We start from the raw sequence: 22,140 nt of genomic DNA, 5'->3' as shown, positions 1-22,140 counted from the left end.
GACTGGCTCAAGCCATGGCTCAGGGGTTTGTATGGGGGATTCTTGCCCCTGGGTGGGTGTTGAGGTGGTTCTCTCACTCTGCTAATGGGTCTGTTAAAGTGCAATTGCCATATAAATTATGATAATGCCCCCATAAAATGTAAACATGCGAGCACCAAAATTACTTTGGTGAGAGGGGATAACCTAAAATCATGAAACTGTTTCAGAAAAATGTTTTTTATTTCACCATGCTAATTTCACTGACCATGATGCAAATGCATCCTATTTTCTTTTAGTCTTCTTCATAGATGCATTTATCTTATACAATGAAGCAATTGACATGTGACTTTCTGTAAAATTCTGTCATTTCCTAGGCCACCAACAAGATGGAAGAATATGAGGAGCACCTGAAGAATGTGAAAGATTGGATAGAAAGCACCAACAGTTTGCTAAGAGCTGATGCTCAGCACGACTCTGCAAAAAGCTTACACAAGCATACTGATGAGCTCCAGGTTAGAGTTGGTGCAGATAAATGCTCCTTTTAGCACTTGTTGCTCTGTACAGATGCAGTTTTCCATTCTTAATTGTTAATGACATAAGTAATTTACCATTTAAAGTAAATCCTTTAAATGAAAAATAGTTATAGTTGAGACTCAACTTGTGCAAGTGCTGAGCTGTTGTACAATTTCCAGAAATGTGTGATTGTCTTCTGTAACCCTGCTGAGTGGCTAGGGTCAGTTTTAACTGCCTGCTTATATAGGATTCTTTCTATGTTGTATGTTAATAAAGCCTCTTATTTGGCCTTATCATAATGCAGAGCACTAGGGCTCAGGAGCTCAGTCCCTGGGTAGGGACCGGGTGCCCGAAGCTAGCTCGCTCATGCCAAGACCGCAGGGCTACCATCTAGCAAGCATGGTGATTATCAGCTCTATAGTGATTGCAAGCTCTCAGGATTTCAGCTCTGCTTGCTAGGTAGTGGTGCCCTGGGCTTGAGGCTGCAGCAGACGGAGAGAGAGGAGAAGGAGAAGGCGCAGGCTGTTCCACGAAGATGGCTTTATTTGGGGAGGTCCGTGAAGGGTCTCTGCTCTTCTTCTTTCTCTCCTAATGGGGTACAGTATGCTTCTTTTATAGGGTTGGAAAGGATCCAAGCTTGACCAATGGGTAAGGGGTTAACATGACATTGCCTTATAGGGTTACAGAGGTAGGTTAAGGGGTGGAGGACAAGAAAACAGGAATTTTCTTTTGCTGTTTCAGCATTCCTATTGTTCATATCCTCCATGGTGCTTTTCCTAAATCTATGGGGTTTACTACAGTATGTGAGCCAAAGAGGCAGAGTGCTGGTTTATTATGTCTGTGTGTTAGATGGTAACTTTGAAGTGAGTTGTGGTTTGGAAGGCTGTGCTCACTGTTTCTTCAAGGTAATTCTGGTTGGTAATTTCAAAAGTCGAATGTTTGTAATATTACAGGGAAGATCAGGGCCAGTGCCAAAACCAATTCTGGCAATTTTGTACTTAAAATTCGAGTTTTCTGTGCATCCACTCCTTGGCTTAGACCAAGTGAGAAAGTTGGTGTTCTAAACATAGATTTTTGTAGTAAGACTAGTAAGAATTCTTGACAAGGAAGTAGCTGCCCATTCTGGGCTGATATATTACAAAAGCATGCAGCCACAATGGGGAGAATGTGATTTCCAAAAGCCATGAATGTTTTTTGTGGCAAAAGCTTATTGTCTGCTGTGCTTGTGAAATGGAATGTTTTGTTTGTCCTGGGCTGTGAAACCCAGTGGGCTTGGAAATGCACCCTGGGCTTGCATTAGAGTGGAAACATGCATTCAGTCCTTTCCTTCACACACCACCCAGATAAATGGATCCTTTCTTGCACCCCTCACTGTTCTTCATGGCAATGTTCACTGCAGTTCATCCAGTTCATTGCAGGGAAAGAGACTTCACATCACACACGACTGGTCTGATACTTTCTACAGCATTTTGTTCCTTCTAATCCTTACCTCTATAACCACTGTTTAGCAGTGATGTATCAAACTTAACTCCTGTTTTGTCCTCAGATGGCTTTGGAAGACTCAGAGCAAAAGCAAAATCTTCTGCATGGTATCTGCATGGAGCTGGAGGAGCTGTCACCAGTCTTTGAAACTGACAGTGTAATGCAACAGCTGAATGAAATAGATGTTCAAGTAGCAGCTTTACAGCATGAGATTGCAGAGATTCTTCCACAAATCCTGCATGTGGCTGATGTAAGTCTGGGTGACTCATAAGTGCCTTTTATCAGAGCTTCATCATATGTTAGGAAATGCAGATTATATCACCTGCATGGAATACAGGGTGTAGTGCTGGTTGTTAGAGGTGTGCCAAGCAAGGAAATTAATTTTTTGTAAACAAACCATCAGAAGGCATTTGGTAACTAATCAAGCTGTAAAGTTCAGGATTAGCCCAGGAGGTAGGAGGAAAGGCTGGGATGGGAGCCTGGGTTGGTTCAGCCCAGAGAAGCTTGGGGTGAGAGGCTGATATTGCTGCTGTTTGCTGCTACATGATGGGAGATGACAGACAGGATTGGGCCAGGCTCTTCTTGGGGTGTTCAGCAAAAAGATGAGCAGTAACAGACCTCAAGTGTAACAAAGGAAATTACATCTATGTACTAGGAAGGATTTTTGGTTTTTTTGGCAGTGAAATTGGTCAAACACTAGAGCAGGGGCTCCAAGCAGGGTTAATATTCCCACCTCAAGAGATACCAAATCTCAACAGGATCAGACCCCAAGTGCCCTGGTTTGATGGATAGCAGAGACCTTTCAAGGTCCCTTCCAGCCTAATCTACTCTGTGACTGTCTCTGTGAGACTTCACCAGCAGCTGCCTGTGGGTTCCTTTTCCATCTGACATAAGTCTCTTCCTACTGGAAGCTGCACCAGTGTAATTATAGCACTTTCCTATTCTGATAACTATCACCACTGGAAAAAATGTCTTCTCACCACTGGTAATTTCTAATGTAAATTTATAAGGATATTTCTTAATTCCTTTAGAAGTTATGGCTAAAAGTAATTTATAACAACGAGCCTTTTGATTGATAGCATCCATTAACATAGCCTGCATATGCTGCACTCATTTTTCAGTATTTCTTTTTAAATTTAAGTGAAAGACAGAAATGCAAATGGCTTTGGTGTTTGGGCTATCTACAAATACTCTTTGTTCCCGAAATCTAGGAGCTGGATGCCATTGAATCTCATGTGAAGGTGTTTGAGAAGGATGTTGCAGAAATGAAGACAATCCTGTCATCAGAAGATCTGTTAGAATTTTCTCCTAAAGACCAACTTAAACATGGACAGGTCTGTGAGAACTCCTATCTAGGCTTTTTTTTTCCTGATCAGTGTAAACCCTGAGATGAGATTTTTGAGAGACCTTTTCAAGAAGCACAGTCATGATTTGAACACAAAACACTTGAAATTAAAGCACTATTGAGAGTATGTGCACAGGGAACTCGAGTGTGTAACTGCAGCACATGTCAGGTATAGCTGCCACAATTGAGGATCTCCATTTTTTGGGAAGTTTATGGCTTGATTTTCAAGAGACACTTGCTGCACACTGCTCCACTTGGCACCAAATGGAAATTTGAAGTTAGAAAATTAGGCTTTGTTTTTCCAAAAATGGAGGCAAAATTTAGCAGATGATTCTTTTAATTCACACCAGTCCACAGTGGTATCTGCCTAAAACACAAAAAAGTTCAGTTTCAGGTGATGAATAAAAATGTCATCATACCTCTCATAGCAGTGTAACTCTCACAGCAAAGCTGTGCAGCTTGGTTACCCAGAGAACAATTTTGTAATAACTACATTACATGGAAAAACTAAAGTAATATTTCTTCTGGAAAATGATGTTCACCTACTTCCTTAGTGTAAATCAAAGCCTGGATAGTACAAAAAATTCCTGATACAGTCTGCTTATGAATGAGAGAATAAGCATCTCTGTTTCCATGGGGGCATTTTAAAACAAAATCTTCTTGAGAGGGAGTTTAACAACGATGTTAGTGATTAAAAGGCCTATAGGTGGTTTGTATTTATATTATTTTTTTCTTCTGGAGTTCCCTTCTGACTGGTTGGCTGAACAAAAGACAAAAACCAGAATTTGCCTAGAGTGACATCAAAGAATTTGCACCACTTTAACTGTCTTCACTGCCAGTGATGTTCTGCTTTGAAATTAGCTGCTTAGTAAATAGAAACTGATCTGAATGTGAGCCTTTTTTGTCACTGTGCAAACTTTATATATACAGAAAAAAACCAGAATTGTAAATATAACTTATATCTTTGTCTTGCTTGAGACATCCTCAATGTGGATTTTCATTTATTTGTTCCAAGAACAAGCATCACAGAATCACAGAATATTCTGAGTTGTGAGGGACTCACAAGGATCATAGAGTCCAGCTCTTGAATGAATGCCCCATATGGGGATTAAATTTTCTTCCTTCTTAAATGGGAAACTCACTAAAGAGAGCTTTTGTTCATCATTAGTGTAGTATAAATTTATGGTGTTGAATTTTCTAACTCAATATCACATCCATCATCTCTGTTCTACCCTGACAGGTTATACTTGAGCATGTTGGTCCCATGCAGAAAACTATTGTTCATATACAGTCCTATGAAGATGCTCTTCAGCTGCCAGGGCTGAAAATGCAATCTTTCTCAGTCTTCCAAAGAGCAAGACAACTCTTGAGAGAACTGAAGAAATTAGAAAAAATTACTAAGGAACAGAATGAGCTACTGGAGGTAATTAATTTTTTTTCCCTATGGTCACCTGTACCACCTTTTTTTAAAGTAATTTTGATCTTTAAACACTACTGATTTTGCAGCCATATAATTACACCTACTGTGTCTTCTATGTAATGGTTTGGGGATTTTTTTTTTGTTCTTTTTTCTTAATTAATTTGATCCTGCAACAAAGCACACTGAATAGTCGTGACATACATTTCAGATTTCCAATTCAGTCACAGCTGACAACATACAGTAGAAGGAAGGAAGGCTCAGGTGATTGAAGTCCAGTGTTAGATGCAGGCACTCACCAGCTCCTGAAACCCTCCTGGACCATGGAAGTTCTGGTTGACAGCCATTAGACAGCAATTGCTAACATCAGAAAGTCTTCTACTAATCCAAATCAGTGAGCCAGGAAATTGGCCATACCCTACAGCTGTGTTGTGGTTAATTCACTGTTTTGAGGCAGGCCAGCTTGTGTTGGGGTCTTGGAGCTGCTGCTGGCCAGGCCAGCTTTGGACACAGAAGGGAAACAGCAGCAGGAGAAGGCAATGCTGGCAGGTCAGGGAGGGTTAACTCAGGGCCAGGGAGAGTTATGGAACAGCCCCAAACCTGAGGGAGTTTCTGTGCAGCACTTCCCTGAGCAATGTGGTTGTACCAGCTCAGGGAAGTTTTGATTCAGGAGCTGGTCATGCTCCAGTGCCCAGGCTGGAGGAAGTCTGGGGTTCTGTAGCACAGGTTCCCGCGGCAGCAAGAAATCAAAGTTCTCATGTGACCCATCCGTTTCTGGGCAGGATGCTGACAGCACCTAGAAAAATGTTACATTATCTTTGCTGATTTGGTTTTCCTGAGCTATAAGGGTAAAGCACAATGCTTTAAAACATCTATCTGGGCATTTCAGAGGCCAGGCAGACAAGTGGCAGCTAAAACAGGAATGTCCATTTTTGATTTTCACTTTGAGAAATTAAGAGCAAAACACAAAGAGAAAAACTCAAACATGCCACATGAGTAGTGCATGCTTGGAGTCAGAAAAAAGCAGTGACTATATTAGATCTGTATAATCCCTACAGTTTTTTTTTTTTCTTTTTTAGTCCATACAATTTCTTAGGTCCAAAAAATGGATGTGGTAAAATGTACCTTTTTCACAGTTACCAGATCAAATAATGGAGAATTTTCAAAACACTTTAAAAGCATCAGAAACAGGGTGCTTTCCATTTATCAATTGTTGTAATGACACTTGTAACTGGTTTTTGTGTAATATTAGGTTAAATTTTAGATTTTTCTGCGTTTTGTAAAGCTGTGACCTTTTTTTGCTCAGCATTTGCCTTTATCTTGTCGACACCCAACAGTCTGTAGCTGAGTGAAATTTCTTTGTGAGAAAACAGATTGGAAAAATTGCAATTCTTGGCAGCTAGTGTATCAAACTGTGCAAAAGAGATTTTCCAGTGCCATTGAATGGGTTGAAAGCAGCAGTACTACAATACAAATGCAGCACCAGCTAAGGTGTAACAAAGGATAAAGACATTAAACCATGGCATTTTGAGTGCTGCATTAAAAAGGTGGTGAGAATCCTTCTAGAGAGGAAAGCAAATGGGAGCTAAGCTTCCTGTACAAATATATGCATTTTTTTCCCCCCTGGGGATTAGTCTTTGGATGAGTTTGCCCATATTTTGCTATAGATGAGGCAATGGAATATTGCACCAGCAACTTTTGTATAATTAAGTTGCATTGTAACACCTGAAACAGTAAGTCAGAAACAAAGCCTGTCATAGATACTGAAAATGCTCTGGGGCAGGAGTTTAAGTGACTTAGTTCTCTGTTGAATGTTGCCCTCTGGTTTTTTTATTATGGCCTGTTAAGTTCCACACCTAAATAACGTCATCAGGAAGAAGATGTGGAAGCCACATCTGCTTCTACTGGTTCTCAGTGCAAGAAAGTGGTATTATTTGCATATCTGATGATTTACTGGTCTCATTTTCACTAAGCTCTTCCAAAACAAATACTCTGTGGGTAGGTGGGCCTTTTCCATGGGTAGGTCTTCTGGAGTTAGCACGATATGAAAAGCAAAGAGCAACTGTTAGCCAGGAAATAACTCAAAAGGCAGAACTTGTAGGAAGAAATCCAGCCTCACATATATGGCATAATTTGTTATATTGGATAAAGGATAGAATAAAATTTTCTTTTCCCTGAGTAGAAGGCAGAAACTAATTAATTATCTTCAGGTAAGTGACTATATTCATATATTGGTCCATGACAGAAGACATTGGAGTCTCTATACAAAATATTCAGACTCTTTAGTTAGTCTAGGAAATTTGAGGTAGGATTCAATTTATTATTAAACAGTCCTATTCATATCAAATTGAAGGAGTGAGTAAGAGCATCTTCCTTTGAGGAGCTCTTCTTTTACTTTCTCATTAAAGCTGAGCAGAAGACCTATTCCTTTTTCTTTCCTCTCTGATTCTTTGCCTGTGGCACTAAGATTATAGGCCACAAATATCTTCCCCTTCAAATTGGTTTTCTTTTCTTTTAAGTGAGGAAAATAGTTTCTTCTCACTTTTAACACCTGTAAAATAATAATGGTTATTTAGAACCTTATTAGCCTGCATTTTTTTCAGAGGGAGTGCTGCTATGAGGAAGTGACTGAAGAAATGGCACTGTTGCTGTTGATAGCAGGAGAGACTCTTTGCTCTGTGAACACTTTGCAGTGAAGTCTTTGACCTGTTGGGTCATTCAGGTGCTGCTGGCAGCACAGGAGGATCAAGCCTGTTGACTTCATTGTTTCTTTATTACTTTTTGCAGGCCCCTCTGGGTCCAGAAACACAGAGCTACCAAGTGCTGTGCATATTCAGTGTTTTCACAAGATATTCTGACTTGTAGATGTGACAATTTCCTAATGACCTGAGACATCATGACAGGCTGTGGCTGACAAATATGAGTGTGTGCGGAGATTGCCCACTAATGCATGGACAGCAAAGCCTGGGGGGCAGTGAGATTTTGCTGTCACTGTCAAATGACTAAAAGTGAATTTGGCTGTTTATTACATATCATATGCTTTCCTATAAGCCATGTAAGCAGAAGAAGTTCACATGCTGGGAATGCTTATAATTTTTATTGGAAGTATTCAAATAGTCAGGCAGTGTGGTTGGGATATCCTCTGAGCTGCAGTGTTTGCCTGGTGTACAGCACAGTTCATTTTGAGCAGTTTCATTTTGGTTTTGCAGAACTAGCTGGCAGTAAAGACTTGAGCACCAGTAAAAACCAGTCAGGCTTTCTACTTGATATGAAACCCTTCAATTTCTCTCTTTTTGACAACCTTTTCTAAGTTGTAATGGATGTGGTGAGATCTGCTCCATTTCCATTCCCTAGCCAAATTCGTAGTTCTGCTCTGGAGCTCCTAGGCAGAATATTCCACCATACTTCACCTTGTGGGTAGAGCAGCTTGTTTGTCTTTAGCAAGTGAATAATAAACTTAGGGATGGGGTTGTGCAAAGTTAGCAGAGCAAAACAGATTCTAGTACACAGAACTGCAGGTACAAAAGAGGCTTCAGTACTCTTCAATTCAACTTTGTTTCCTTACTGACTTGTTTGTTTATGTATTCCTTATTTCAAAATGATTTATGAAGATTGCTATTTCACAGGAAACTGTAAAGAAAACAGAAGAATGTGAGCAAGAAATCGAAAAGTTGAAACAACTCCTTAAGAACAATTTGGGTGAAATATCACATGAAGATCAACCAGAGGCTCAGAAAACTCTCTGTCCAGAGGTAGGTTTCATTCTTTTTATTCCTTATCCTGCCTAACACTAATTATGATGATGCAGAGCACTGAGAAATAGTGGTGTGCTTCCCTTCTCCACCAATTGGCAATTGAATGCCATAGTGTGACCATGCAATTAATTACAATTAATATTATTTTGCAAATTGGGTATATCTTTCATAGTATACTCCTTACTGATTTTGGTGTGTCATTTGTGCTATATCAACTTGGAAGAAAAACTGGGTTCCGTTTTGATGAAACAATATGCAGCACTGAGAGCTTACCTGTGCTCAGCATCCTGCTAATTTTCCTGAGGTGGCAGCTTGGGATAGTGCCTAAGGAGAGAACCAAGTCCCTTTCTGATGACTGGTCATGCAATGCTACTTTTGGGGATTCTGGTTGGGGTTTGATTCATTAGACTCCTTTCTTTGTCCTCACTGCCCCACTGTGTTCTCATCACTGGTAATCGTGTTGCTTTTCTCTCTACAGTCAGCTGCTTTCTGTAATGAATGAATTGATGTTTTTAATGCAAATATAAGATGTGTTTTAAGGATAGCTCTGCAGAAGTCAGGAAATTACTAATTAAGTGTAATAACTATTTATAAAGTGCCTCTGAAATGCTCAGTTTTTTCCAGTCAGTCACAGTAAAGTTAATACACTTAGATTGTACTTGCCTAATAACTATAATCACTCAGTAGGCTCCTAAGTACATAGCTGCTCTGCTGTCAGCTGGTTGGATGTTGGAGGCTTGATGTAGTGCTCAGCATGACTCATTTCCTGATTCTTCCTTGTTTTTGTCTCTGAGTGTAGAATTTTATGTTTAATAGTTCTTGTTTTAGCAAAAAACTTGGCAGATACATCATTGCATTAATAGAAGTGGGCAGTGGAATCGCCCATCTTAGTGGAGGATTTCAGAAAAAGAAGTGATTTTAAGAATGAGTTGGTTTCTGAGGAGGTTATGGCTAATTAAGTTTGCAAAAGAGTAGCTGGCAAATCTATGCTGACAAGTCTCCTGCAGTGAAATAAATAGATATACTGTTCCTAGTGGACATTGATAGATCATGCCAAATTTTCATGGATGTCTGTTACTTCTTTTCAGTGACATTTTCTTTCTTTACCTTTGGATGATTTTATCTTGTGGTTTTGAGTGTACAAAAGGAAGAAAGGATTATCAGAGCAGAGTTCCCATGTCTTTTGAAAATTTGCTGGAGCTCTTCCCTCCACCTTTCCTGTCATGCTGCCACCCCAGAGCTATTAACAGAAGCTGTAGTGGAGACAGGAGCAGCAGTCTCACTGCTTTCGTCTGCCACAGATTAATCCCTGCATCACATCACTAATGACAGAGCATGCTGTGGAGCCAGTGCTGTTCTCACTTCAAGCCTGGCATCAAAGCTTGCTGTGATCAACTAAGCCCAGTGTGCAGAGGGATATTTAGCCAGGTTTCACTCTTCTGAGCAAGTAGCAATGCTTCAAAGAGCTTTAGCACTTTCAGTAATGGAGAGAGTAGGGCAATTCATTCCATGTCCTGTCTTACTCTGTTATTTGCTGGGATTTCTTGGTTCACCTGGAGGCTGGGTAGTGAGGAAAGCCCTGGAGAAAACTCTTAAGAGCAGAACACTGGCTGGAGGAGTAGTCATGGCCAGGAAGGAGACCTAGACAGATTTATTTCCCCCTCTGTTAGTGCAGTTACTTGGATTATTGTTTAGTCTCTGCAGAACGTTAAATATTTTCCTTAAGCTTTATTGGGGTCCACTTATTTCTCCCAGTATCACATTCAAAGACATGGCATCATTTTGGCCCTAGCCACATCCCCAACACCCACCAAATGGTTTCTTTCCTTTGGGCCATCTTCAGCAAAGACTGAGCCCTGAGCTACCCTCATTTGCTGGCTTTGCCCTCCTCAGGGCTTTCCCAAGTGTTCAGGCTGCCAGGGAAGCTGCTTGGAAGTACCATCACTGTGTGACACACAGAGCAATGTAACCCTTCTGCATTCCCTTGGTCCTGGAGGAAGCTGCTGTTCTCATGGATATTCAGGACCTAGTTAGAATTTGTTCCAGCCTGCTACATTTCCTTCCACACTGCCAACTTGTGCATCACAAGTGGCAAGGGCTGTCCTGAGCTGGATCTGTTGCTGTTGGTTTGCATGTACCTGGACATCTCCTGCAGTGACAATGGGGAACTGTCCCAAAGCCCAGAAAAAGGAAAAGGGGGAAATAGCCCCAGTACCAGTAAGATACATCCCTGGTGTCATCTGTAACATTGCTCTTTGGTTAAATGAGAAAAATGGATGCTTACAGATGTTGTTGCTCCTTAGGGAGAAATGGAAGCTGTAAAAGAAGAAATCATAAAGCTGTGCCAAAGAAAGGAAGATTTCCTTACCAGGATGAAGAATTCCATGTCTGAGCTTCACCAGTGCCTACAGCAAGAAGTGCCTGAAGCAGCAGATGAACCTCCAGCCTCTGTATTGGCCCGGAATGACCTGATTGGGGCTGATGTTTCTCCTCAGCAGGTAAGTGAACACTCACCTGAGGGCCAAGAGGGGAGGTAAATAACCCTTCCTGCTCGTGGAGGAGTGGCATGTGAGAGAGGAGCACCCCTACCCCTGTGAATCAATATTGTCTCTCCTCCCCTTTGTGTTCAGAAGGACTGAGTGTGAGGAGAAGGTAGGAGAGGTGAGCCTCTGGTTATTTCTTAGCATTTTCCACTTTAGCATGAAGCTTGCATCAATCAACAGCAAAATGCCCCATGTGTAGTTTGTTGATAACCGGTTGTTCTGGGATTTTCAATAAATTATTTTCATGGGGCAAAATGAGATTTGTCCCTTTTGTAGCTGTGCTGTTGAAACCTGACAGCATCAAATCCCAATTTTCAGAGGTGCTTAGAACCTGCAGCTTTCAGTCACTTTAATGTAGGTTGCCAGATGTTCAGTGCTTCTCCAAAAGTGGATCTCAAGTGGTAAATTTGTTTTGGTTTACAGGCAGAAGTGAAGAGGCTTTTGCTGTTCTTGTCATGATTAATTGGGTTGTCTCTGTGTGTGTGTTTTTGTAGTTGAAAAAAAGAGGAGTGATATCTCTTCTGCCTTCCTTAGATGAAGAATCAGAAGACTGTTCTTTACACAGCAAGGTGAGTCCAGTGTATTTTATATTTTTTATATATATATATATGTATATATATATATGTATATATATATATATATATATATATATATATTTATATTTATATAGTTGTGTATGTAAGGTAGAAGATTTTGGTAATGCAGAAATTATGAAAAATGTGAAAATCTGAAATATTTCAGAACAACTTAAAATATCCTTCCAGGATACAAAGGAATTGCACTCAAGCCAGTGGACCAATATGCCAGTGGCAGTATTACACATCACCTTGTTCTGTTAGGTGTGATCCTGCTTTTGGTGGGATTGCCTAATTGCTAATGCCCCCTTTGTGGAAGTGTTAAAGGCAAAATATGGCCTTAAATACCAGTGTTTCCATGTAGAGGTGGATTTCAGAAAGAATTAGCCTCTGAAATTCCAAAACATAAAAGAATTTATCCATATGTTTGAACATAAGAAAAAAAAGGGTGAGATTGGATTATTGGGAGAGAAGTTTGGATAGAAGAGATTTCTGGTACATTGGGAGACACTGCCCTGCTGGTTGCTCTAAATCTGAGGGGTCTGAATGCCCAGGTGAACTGCAGAGGGGCAAAGTTAATTGCTTTTGGAGAAAAAACTCCATGGCAAGACAGAGCAAAGAAGTCTGAACAGCCTGGAGAGCTTGTGCCTCACTATTGATCCAAGCACTTCAGTTTCAGGGTTTCTCACTCTACACCTTCACTGGTGCAATTTTCTTCACATGTAGGACTTCTTAATGGACAGGACAGGAGAAGGATTGATAGTGTCTTGTAGGTTTGGTGGTTGTTGGTTTGTTTGGGGTTTTTTTTCTAGTTTTTTTCTTTTTAATACTGTAAAAAATGAGAATATTCTGCAGTCTCTAGAGAACGTTATCAGTGTCATCCAGCTGCCACTCATCTTGCAGTAGAGCTATAGAGCAAGAAGAGAGGTGGGATTTGGGAAACACAAATATGGATAGATAAACAAGGCAGAAATAAAGTGTTATGAGAAGTTTGCAGTGCTTTACATTGCCTGGAGGAATATCTGAGCTTCCTGGTCAGAAGCTAAAGCTGAGCTGTTACTGCTTTCAAAGGGAAGTACAGCCACAGAGAAAGATGCAAGACTTTGGCCTTCAGAAGGAGATGATGAAAGGCTCAAGGAAGACAGTGCAACCTCTTGGTCTTCTGGTACCTTGTCAGATGGCATTGTTCAGGTAATGCACTCAGGTTTCTCTCTGTGGAGGTGGGAACTCATCTTTGTGGAAAAGATCTGCACAAGTCCCAACTATTGCTGAAGGCTGCGCTGCAAGAGAAGTGTAGGAATGCAGAACAAGGTGGCCAAAGTCATATCTTCCATCTAACACTAAATCTTGCCATTTAGAATCTCTCTGTTGTACATGCTGGTTGGACTCAGTGACGTTAAGCATTTGTTCCAATCTAAATGATTCAATGATTCCAATTCCTTTGAGCTTCACAAAACCCCCAAGGGCAGAAATGCACATTTAGTAGCAGCAACTTGTTTCACTGATTCCTGAAAAGGCTCTGAAAATGTGGGGGATGATTTGTGGAAGAAGTTCACTTTGTACATGAGGAAATCAGTGTCTGGAACACTCAACCAGGTGCAGTTTTGGTGCCATTTTGTTCTGCTCTTCATGCTGCCTCAGTAATGTTGTGACAACTGCAGTTGTTTGTTTCTGTAAATCAGTGCCTCAGGCATAACAAAACTGCTCTCTGTGAATATTGGGCCAGGACCACAGTAGGTTGAGGGGTTGCTGCTCTTCCAGACTTCTCTAGCAGAACAAGGCAGTGGAACATAGAATCAGAAAGTCATTTAGGTTGGAAAAGACCTTTAAGATCAAGTCCAACCATAAATCAAGCACTACCAGGTCCACCACTAAACCATGTCCCAAAGTGCCACATCTCCACTACTGCACATCTGTATGCAAGATAAGAAATATTTCCCCTATTGCCTCTCTCTCTCCAGGATGAGGATGTTTTAACTGAATCACACAGTAAACATGATGAAGAAACATCTCTGCAAACTTTGGAGGGCCCTGAAGGTCCTGGCACAGGCGATGGCAGTCTGGCTGTGGTGAGTTTGCAGGCCTGACCAAGGTGACCCCCTGAGTGAGTAGTGTGACCTACCTAGTGGGCAGAAGCCCTGGTCCATTGTGGTTTTGCTGCTGGAGTTTGCTTCAGTATGATATGGTGGGATACCTGCAACCCTTTGTGGGCCTCTTCCTGTTGCTGCTCTGGGTGATAAATTTTCAATTGCCCCTTGAAAGTGCAATTTTCTAGTGAAAAAAATGGAAAATGGAGCATTTTCAGCCAAGAAGCTGCTGTCATTCATACAGGCATGAATGGAGGAGTTGAGTGATGTAAACATACATCAGCCATGGAATTTTTAAATGGCAGTTACAGGAGGAATTGAGGAGCATGACATGTGTAGCTGCTTTGTGGAAGACATGCAAAGGCTCAGAGAAGAGTGGGCAGCAGGTTAAATACAAAAGAGTGTCTGCAGACATGAGTGCTCCAGGAAGGCCAGGAGCAACAGCTGGTGGCAGAGCAGCTTCAGCTTTTGGGATTACAGAGTCCTGGAGCTGTTAAAGTTGGAAGAGACCTCCAGGATCACAGAGTCCAACCATTCACCCAGCACCACCATGCTCAGCACTAAACCATATCTCTTTAAGTCCCACATTTTTGAACACTTCAGGGATGCTGGTTCCACCACTTCCCTGGGCAGTCTGTTCCAATGCCTGACAACCCTTTCAGTGAAGATTTTTTTTTTCCAATATCCTGTGCCAGGGGGATTGGAACTAGGTGACCATTAAAGGCTCCTGCCTAGGCAAACTGTTCTGTCCTTCTGTGATGGCAGTGATAGTTGGAACAGTGCATTTTGACTCTCTTTTTTTTCCCTGCCAAATCTTTAATATGAAGCTTGTGCACTAGCACTGGCCATCTCAGTTGCCTGAATGTGTGCTCTGGAGCCAGGGGAGCATTCTCTTCTTGTAGTGTTGCTTCATTTACTTACTGATTACCAATATTTGCATATGTGGAGGCATATACAGACCTGTGCAGCCTTCCAAGTCACTGCTCTTTATCTCCAAGTACTTTGGACTCTTGTTATTGACATGTGCAATGCAATATTGCTTCTTCAAGGAGTGTGTTTAAGAAGAATTGCACAAGACGTCCTTAAAAATACACCATTTCTTAATTGTATGATCTAGAGCCCAGTAAAGCATATTTAATTGTTGGAACTGAACACACACAAGTAGCTTGTAAACATTGTCCAAGAGCTTGTTTTGCAGCTTCCAACTGCATTGCTTTTGTGTGTAACTCCCACAGAAAAACATCTCTCCTCAGGGGAGAACAGGTTAATGGTGAGTCATCACTCCCTGTGTGCTCAGGTATAGCTGCTGTGCTCAGGTAGATCCCTGCAGATGCAAATTGCTGCCTGGAAACTTGTTACACCAGATCTTGGATCACCTGCCTGCTGAGTTTCCCTTCTTTCCTCCTTGGTTTGTGGTTCCCCCCCCCGCAAGGCTGGGAACGCGGCGACGGAGCTGTTTTGGGGTTTGTTGTTTCCACACTCTGTGAGTGTGGAAGTTAATCATCTCTCAGTGCTAAGGGGAGGGGAGGGAGATTACAAAACCAGGTGGCTCACCAGGCTGCTTTGATGTGCTTTCCTCCAGAGCCAGCAGCCGCCTCCAGTGCCCCACGCCGCCCTGGGCTCACAGACAGCGCTGGATGGAGGGAGGCCTGCGCCAGAATCCATCCTCCTGCTGTGCCAGGCCCAGGTGGCAGAGCTGGAACAATGGCTAGCCAAAACTAAAATGTCCCTGGGCTCAGCCCCTCAGACCCCCCAAAGGCAGCAGATGGTGGAGCCACAGCTTGCTGATTGCCAGGTAAGGAGGTGACACTGCTGCTGCCATCCCCTTCCCTGGGCTGTGTCTGCAGGAAGGACACTGTGCCTGCTCCTCTCTCCTGCTTCAGCAGCTCCCTCACCCTCTGCACAGAGCAGGTGACTGCTTGGCTTCAGCTTTGCCAGGGTTTGGTTAAAATATCTGGTTTTAGAGTTGGGATCTGTATGCATCCAGGGGAATAAGGTAGAATTCTGGAGTATATGTAAAGCTTTAGTTTTATTTGGATTATTTCCAAAACTATGTCTGAGTACAGTTTGAATCCTCTATTAAAAGGGAATATTTCATTGGTCCTGATCATAATAAATCAGCTAGAAACAAAAGAGTATTTTTTTTCTTTTGACATTTTCACTTTCTGCTTGTCAGAATGATTTAAAAGACTGGTCTAAGAAACCTTCCACACTGCTAAGTTCTCCTTCTTCATTTTTTTCCATAAACTACCAGCACAGAAAAATAGTGGCTTTCCCCCTTCCCTCAGTGAGCAGTGGTGATATTTGTACCTACTGCTGTGCACCTAGGGCATCCTCTTGCCCCCATGGCAGCAGTACAAAAGGAGTGGGTGGTACCTGTTGGTGAAAATGGGAGGAGGAAAACAGGACTGGCACGAGGGGCTGGGTCGGAGGGAGCCCTGGCATGCAGCATGTGCAGATTAAAACAGGGCTGAGGCTCCCTGTGGTGCCAGTCTGGTGTGTGCCAGTTTGCTTCAGGCACTGAGCCTACCTAGAGCAACAAATTTCACTCACAATACCAAAATGTCCCCATTTTAAATTACTGGGAGACATCACCAGCTGTTTTGTTGTTGTTTTGGGTGGTTGTTTTTAATTGGAGTGCCTCTGGGTTTAGGCTGTGATTCAGCCAAGTGCTCAGGTGCTGAACTCTGTGGGAATTAGGATCCTGAGTGCTCCTAAGCAGCTGGCTGTGTCTGGATCCCATTCAGGGTTCCTGTCAGCATAGGCTTCACCAGGGCAGCTCCAGCTGGTGAAAACAAGCAGGCTGAATTCCTGTCAGCTTCAAACAATCTGGCTCAATATCAGGACATGAGCTTGGGCAGGGGAAGAAGGTTTTCTAGTCAAGATCTACACAGAAAAATACACACAGAAGGGAAGAGAAACAGTCTCTAGATAAGGGTGTACTATGTAAAGCAATTAATTTATTGCAGTTGATTACTTGGCAGTTGAGTCATGGTACCTTTCTCCATGCTCACCCTAAGAATGTGAGTTTAAAGTATGCAGGGATGCACTTTGATTCACAGCAGCTTGGATCAAAAATCAGATCCCAACAGTTTACAATGACCTGGCTGTCACATGGAAACATTCCTATGTGCTGGTAGTTCAGCATCATTCCTCCCAGAGAGTGATGTGAGCTGTGTGTGCATTGCCTTTCTCCCCTACTGAGGTGTGTTGTCTTCTTGGTTGCATTAAATGGAGTCTGTCATTTCTGCTCTCCTGTTTTATACCTGATACCTGAGTTAAGATAGCCTCCTGCAGATGCTCTTGTTTGAAACAGTTTTAAAACTGACTCTGTATAAAATTATAAAAAGACTACATTGGAGAAAATCTAGGGGGATTGCAGCTATTTCTCTTTTCCCCTGCATGTTTCTCTTCTGTGCAGAGAGGGGAAGTGTGAGCATTGACTTCAGAATGTTGTCAGAAAAGGAGTGTTACACTTCTGAGAATGAGTAATTATCTGCTGTCCCTTCTAGGTGAGGTTATCAGAGATTGAACAAAAGGTCCTTTCTTTACTGGAAGATTGTGGAGATAGTGCAGACTACCAACAAAAGACAGAGGCTCTTTCCCTGAAGCTGAAGGAGGTGAAGCGCAATTTGGAAAATGTCCAGATGATGCTTCAAGACAAGCACGGTGAAGAACAGGTAAAGCATGTGAATGTTGTGCAGGGCAAGAGTTGAGAGTCCTGGTGCTTTATTGGTCTGTGGTTACAGAAGAACAGTTAGAGCTCACCATGTGAAGCAAGGAAGGGAGAAATGTCAGAGTTGCTATTATTCTACTTTACAGTGCTGCATAATTACTTGTAGTTTACAACAAGTAGTGGATTATTAATGATTCTCTGAACACCATCTTTTCTGCTCTAAGTGCTCAGTGACAGAGGTCAGCATTCTGCTAAGAGCACAGGAAAAGGACTTAGGGTTTGGTTCAATTTTAAATGCCTCAAAAAGTCCATGATGTTTATCTGTGACAGTGTCAAAGCAGAGAGACCTTTCAGTAATTTTCTCTTTGCAGAATGTTTAAATGCAGTGATTCTGTCAGCTCTCCTGCACCACAGCTGCACAGTCTTTGCTGAGTTTCCCAGTGGGTGAGATGATAACTCCTGGCTTCAGAGCTCATTCCCTCTGTTGTGTGAGGGATCAGAGAAGCCCACCTGATGTGTTTGCTTAAGAGCAGCCACAGTCCCTCTGTTGTGAATTAGCACTGGTGAAGGCTTGTGTTGAAATACTTCTGTGAGCACAGACAGATTGAAAATCCAAGTGTGTGACCAGATTTATAAGAATAAATTGCACATGACTGTATTTTGGTCAAACAAAAGGAAGGGAGTGTTAGTATCACCTAATCTACTAGCAGGAAAAGCAAAGAAAGCAAAGTAACTGTTGGGGGACACATGAGAGGACCTTGGCAGAAGGTTAGAATGCTTAGGATGTTAAAACTTTTAGTAAATTCAACTGGACAAAAATATTTGCAAAAGCATCAGTTGTGTTTCATGGCTGCTGATTCTGTGTGTGATAAGTCCAAAGCAGCTTTTGTCCTTTCCCCAGGCTGAACCTGTGGGGTTCTGCTCTCTTGTCAAGTCCAGAAGCCTTCTCACAATGGGTGTCTCTTTACAGGTTCCCAGCAGGGAGAGGATGGACCCAGAGCCCCTGGAGATCCTGCACTCTGATGGTTTCAGCACATCCCAGCTGCCCCTTGCCCAACAGCCTTGGCACAATGGGCTCCAGCAGCCCCAGGTAGTGAATTCTCCTCCAGGTCAGGCTGCTCCGTGTCCCCTGTGGGCTGGGGGACAGCTGCTCCTACACCTGCTGCAGTTTTCCCTGTGGGATCAACTCTGTCAAGTGCTGGTTTCAGCTGCCCATCTCCTCCAGGATTTGGGGAGTTTGTCAGGATGGAGAAAGGCCTCACCCCTAAAAATCCCTTGTTCAAAAGTTTTAGTAATATAAAGCTAGGAGATTGGAGGGGTGGGTGATGCCATCTGAATCACTGTGAAACAAGGCAAGAGTCCTAGCTGTAAAACACTGATGTATCATGAAATCTGAATCTATACACTGGTACTGTTTTTGAAGGTAAGTTTAAAACTAAAGTTTTGTGAACATATTCCCATGGGCTAACTCACTATGACTCTGAAGGTTGTTGTTAACACAATGTAAGAATCTTGTAATGTTCTGTAATTTGCTCTGCAAATTACTTCTATTTTGCTAACTGTAAATTAACTTTTGCCTTTTTCATGCTATTGGAAAAGAGCTGGAGAAAGTGGTCCAGCTTGAGCTGCTAAAATTGCTCACTTTTCACTCAACACTCTACTTTTAACTAATGGAACTCAAACTCATATTTGAGCAAATCCCCATTTTCCCTTGCCTGCTTCTTTATGTAAGGATTGCAGTCAGTGGTGTTTAAATTTCTATATGTAATTTGTTTCTGGTTGGGTTTTGCTTTTAAAACTTTAGCTCAGGTAGAAATATATTCCATAAAAATGCATGTTTGCAGAAAATGGTTTGTTCTGTAGATTCATGTTCATACATAAACTGCATTTTATTTTGACAGATGTAGTCTTTTTTTCCTTTGCTAAATGATTTCACATAAAATGTGATTGAAAAAGCACAATCATCCCTTCAGATTATTACAGTTCACATAACTGTTCATGCTATTCTCTGTGCACAGGACCTGAAATTAAAATCAGCTGAGCAGAAAAGCCTCATTGACTTTATTGAGTCGTGTGTGGAAAAAATGCAGCCACAGCTTGAGGACAGCGTGACTCCAAAATCAGAAGCCAGGTACAGAATAACACAAGCAGTTACCAGATTCAGTGATGTAAAACTGCCTAAACTTGCTGAAGTGGCACCCCTGGTTCTGTTCCTTGGTTCTGTGTGCCTCTAGAAGAAAAATGGCAGAAGCTTGGGGCTTCAGTAGTCCAGAGAAATGGAGGCTCATTTATGTGACAGCCTCTGGGATCCTGAGCTGACTGCAGAGTTCAGAATCTTGCTAGCAGACATGACTGGCACCTGCCATGAGCTAAATCAGGCCCATCTGTAGGCAGGTGGGGTCCCTCTGCTCACAGCCATGGCTCACAGATGCACAGGCACACCCAGCCAGTGTAAAGGCAGCAGCTTTGAAAAAGGGGACACCGGGATCAGGCACCTTCCAGCACAGAACCAGCACTTCCTACAGGACTGTACTCAGAGGTGGAGGCTGCCAGCAGCCTCTGGCATATTTCATGCAGAGGGGAAAGTCCAAGTTTATCAAAGCTTGGATTAATACTCATACATGCACTTGACTTCACTTTGCTTTTGAGGCATGAGCAAGAGAAACTAATCTTATACAAGAAACCTAGTTTTACTCTGCTTCAGTAATTGTCATTCTAACAATGTTTTCTCAATACAGCAATGGAGAATCTGACTCAAAGAGCAAGCAGGCTGATGCCACCTTAGCTCCAAAGATCAAATGGGTAATAAATGGCAATATTTACAACAGGAACTCTCATCAAAGATGAAATCTCCTCTCTGCCAGCTTGTGGAACCTCAGGTTTGTTTAAGTTCCATAAAACACTCTGATAGTGTAGATAGCAATTAGTGTATCTTTCTGTCTCATAGTAGCATGGCTCTCCATCAGGTAACTGAAATCTGTGCAAGGGTTCTCCAGAGGAGATTGTTACTGCACTGTGTTTTCATAATTGTCTTTTAATTTTACTTTGAGGTAAATCATGTCTCTGAAGTAGTGACTGCTGAGCACAGTGTGGGAGCACTTAGGTGAATCCCTGTGGTTAATTTTCAGAGTAGATGTTATCTGCTTACTCCTTCCAAGAGCATTGAGGCAGTTACCCAGCAAGCTCACAGCTGGTTCCCGTGGATGTGGGTGAAATCTCAGTTCCCACAAGTGAGAACATTTTGGTCAAAGCAAATCTCTGGCTTAAATTTTGTTTTGCCATTCACTGTTGCGTTCTCTCATTCTCACACATTAAAGAGATGTAGAGATCTAGAGTTTGAGCTGTGTGTATGTTCTGAAAAGACTGCAGACTTTTACTGCTTGGATAAAACTATAACTCCTGTTATTAACAGTTTTGTTCATACTAAATTAGAATTATTAGATTTTCTATCCTCTGAAATTGCTGCAATACGTGGAAGAATATCAGACATGTAAAAGGATGAATGTCAGCTCTGCCTCAGGGAAGACTTACCCTGCAGTGGGCAGTAGGGTTGCCATAACCCAAACTTCAGCTGTATCCCATAAAGCTGGGAATCAGAGACTCATTTTTCAGTCAAGCTCCCATCAAGGCATAGCCTGTCCAGCTTATGCCAGTGAAAAGGGAACCCTGCTATCCAGGTGCTTTATATCAGTGCCTTGAATCTTTTAATGCTTTTTGACAGCAGTGTTCTTGTGTTGCCCATAGCCTGTCTTCATTTGAGCTGTTCTAATTGCAATGTTCTTTTTCCAAATGTTAGATCACAACAAAGATGAACGTGCTGCCTCGAGGCACATTCTCAGGTGCAGGAACCCCAACTGTGGAAGAGCTGAAAACTTACACTGTCCAGCTGGGAGACCTGAGCCAGGAAGCAAATGTGGTGCATGCACAGGTAAAAATGGCATGTCCTAAGCATTGCAAAAAAACCCAGGGATTCTACACACAGGACACTGCTTGGACACTGGGAAACAGCCAGTAATCCTATTACTGCAAATGGCATTCACTGTAGTGAGCTGCTGTGTTGTGTATGGGCTGTAATGTAGAAATAGGTTGAGGATTTTGAAAGGAAATATTCCACATTTTCCACTATGATACTTCTGCCTGAGTCCAAAAGTTTGCTAGTGTGAGTAAAAATCCTCAAACTGTATAAAGCCGGATGGGAGCTGACAAGACAAACTTCTTGTGCTCATGCCTGAGATTAGGGACCTGTAAGGGCACAGCCACTGTCCAATACATAAAGGGTCATTGTCTCAGCTTTGGCCTTGACAGCTCTGAATGTTACATGCATGTATCCAAGTCTATCCCTCAGTATTTCATTAATTCCATTTTAGTGTTAGCTGAGCAAACATCTAACCTTATTTGAGTGAATGAATCTTAGCCATGCCTTGGGTAAAAGTACTGAAAACTGACTTGCATTGACCCAGGATAATGTGGCAGAGGAAGTCTCTTCCAATTTGGACAGAAAGTTGTTTGAGCTGCTTCTGGCAATCAGCCGGTGTTTGAACAACATGGAGGAGATGCTGAACACCTCCGTGCTCTCCACTGAAGAGGCAGCTGTGCAGCAGGCTCTCTATGAGGTAACTGCCCCAAATCCTTCAGGGAAGGAGAACCCCCAGTGGATTTCTGTTACAGCAGAATATATATGGCCTGGTATTTCCTCTCCATTCTGCTGGCTTTATTCAGGAATAACGCTGTCAAAGAATTTTGTATTGCACAGATTTGGGCCTGTTGT

The 22,140-nt window shown here is 42.2% G+C and overlaps 1 protein-coding gene across 1 annotated transcript in view; it reads left to right on the top strand.

Annotated features, from left to right (window-relative positions):
• Nucleotides 1-22,140, top strand: part of SYNE2 (spectrin repeat containing nuclear envelope protein 2) — a 159,428-nt gene that overhangs the window by 70,870 nt on the left and 66,418 nt on the right. The window contains 17 exon segments of the mRNA XM_054515169.1: nt 354-491; nt 2,039-2,224; nt 3,186-3,308; nt 4,560-4,742; nt 8,363-8,488; nt 10,795-10,989; nt 11,529-11,603; nt 12,681-12,800; nt 13,571-13,678; nt 15,279-15,491; nt 17,209-17,376; nt 18,343-18,462; nt 19,391-19,503; nt 20,111-20,160; nt 20,163-20,251; nt 21,169-21,300; nt 21,833-21,985. Of these exon segments, the coding sequence (XP_054371144.1) occupies nt 354-491; nt 2,039-2,224; nt 3,186-3,308; nt 4,560-4,742; nt 8,363-8,488; nt 10,795-10,989; nt 11,529-11,603; nt 12,681-12,800; nt 13,571-13,678; nt 15,279-15,491; nt 17,209-17,376; nt 18,343-18,462; nt 19,391-19,503; nt 20,111-20,160; nt 20,163-20,251; nt 21,169-21,300; nt 21,833-21,985 (2,292 nt within the window).

The sequence above is a fragment of the Molothrus ater genome, chromosome 6 (assembly GCF_012460135.2).
Source record: "Molothrus ater isolate BHLD 08-10-18 breed brown headed cowbird chromosome 6, BPBGC_Mater_1.1, whole genome shotgun sequence".
In the NCBI taxonomy this organism is placed as follows: Eukaryota; Metazoa; Chordata; class Aves; order Passeriformes; family Icteridae; genus Molothrus; species Molothrus ater.
The sequence above is the reverse complement of the archived record's forward strand: the minus strand, read 5'-3'. Positions and strand labels throughout refer to the sequence as shown.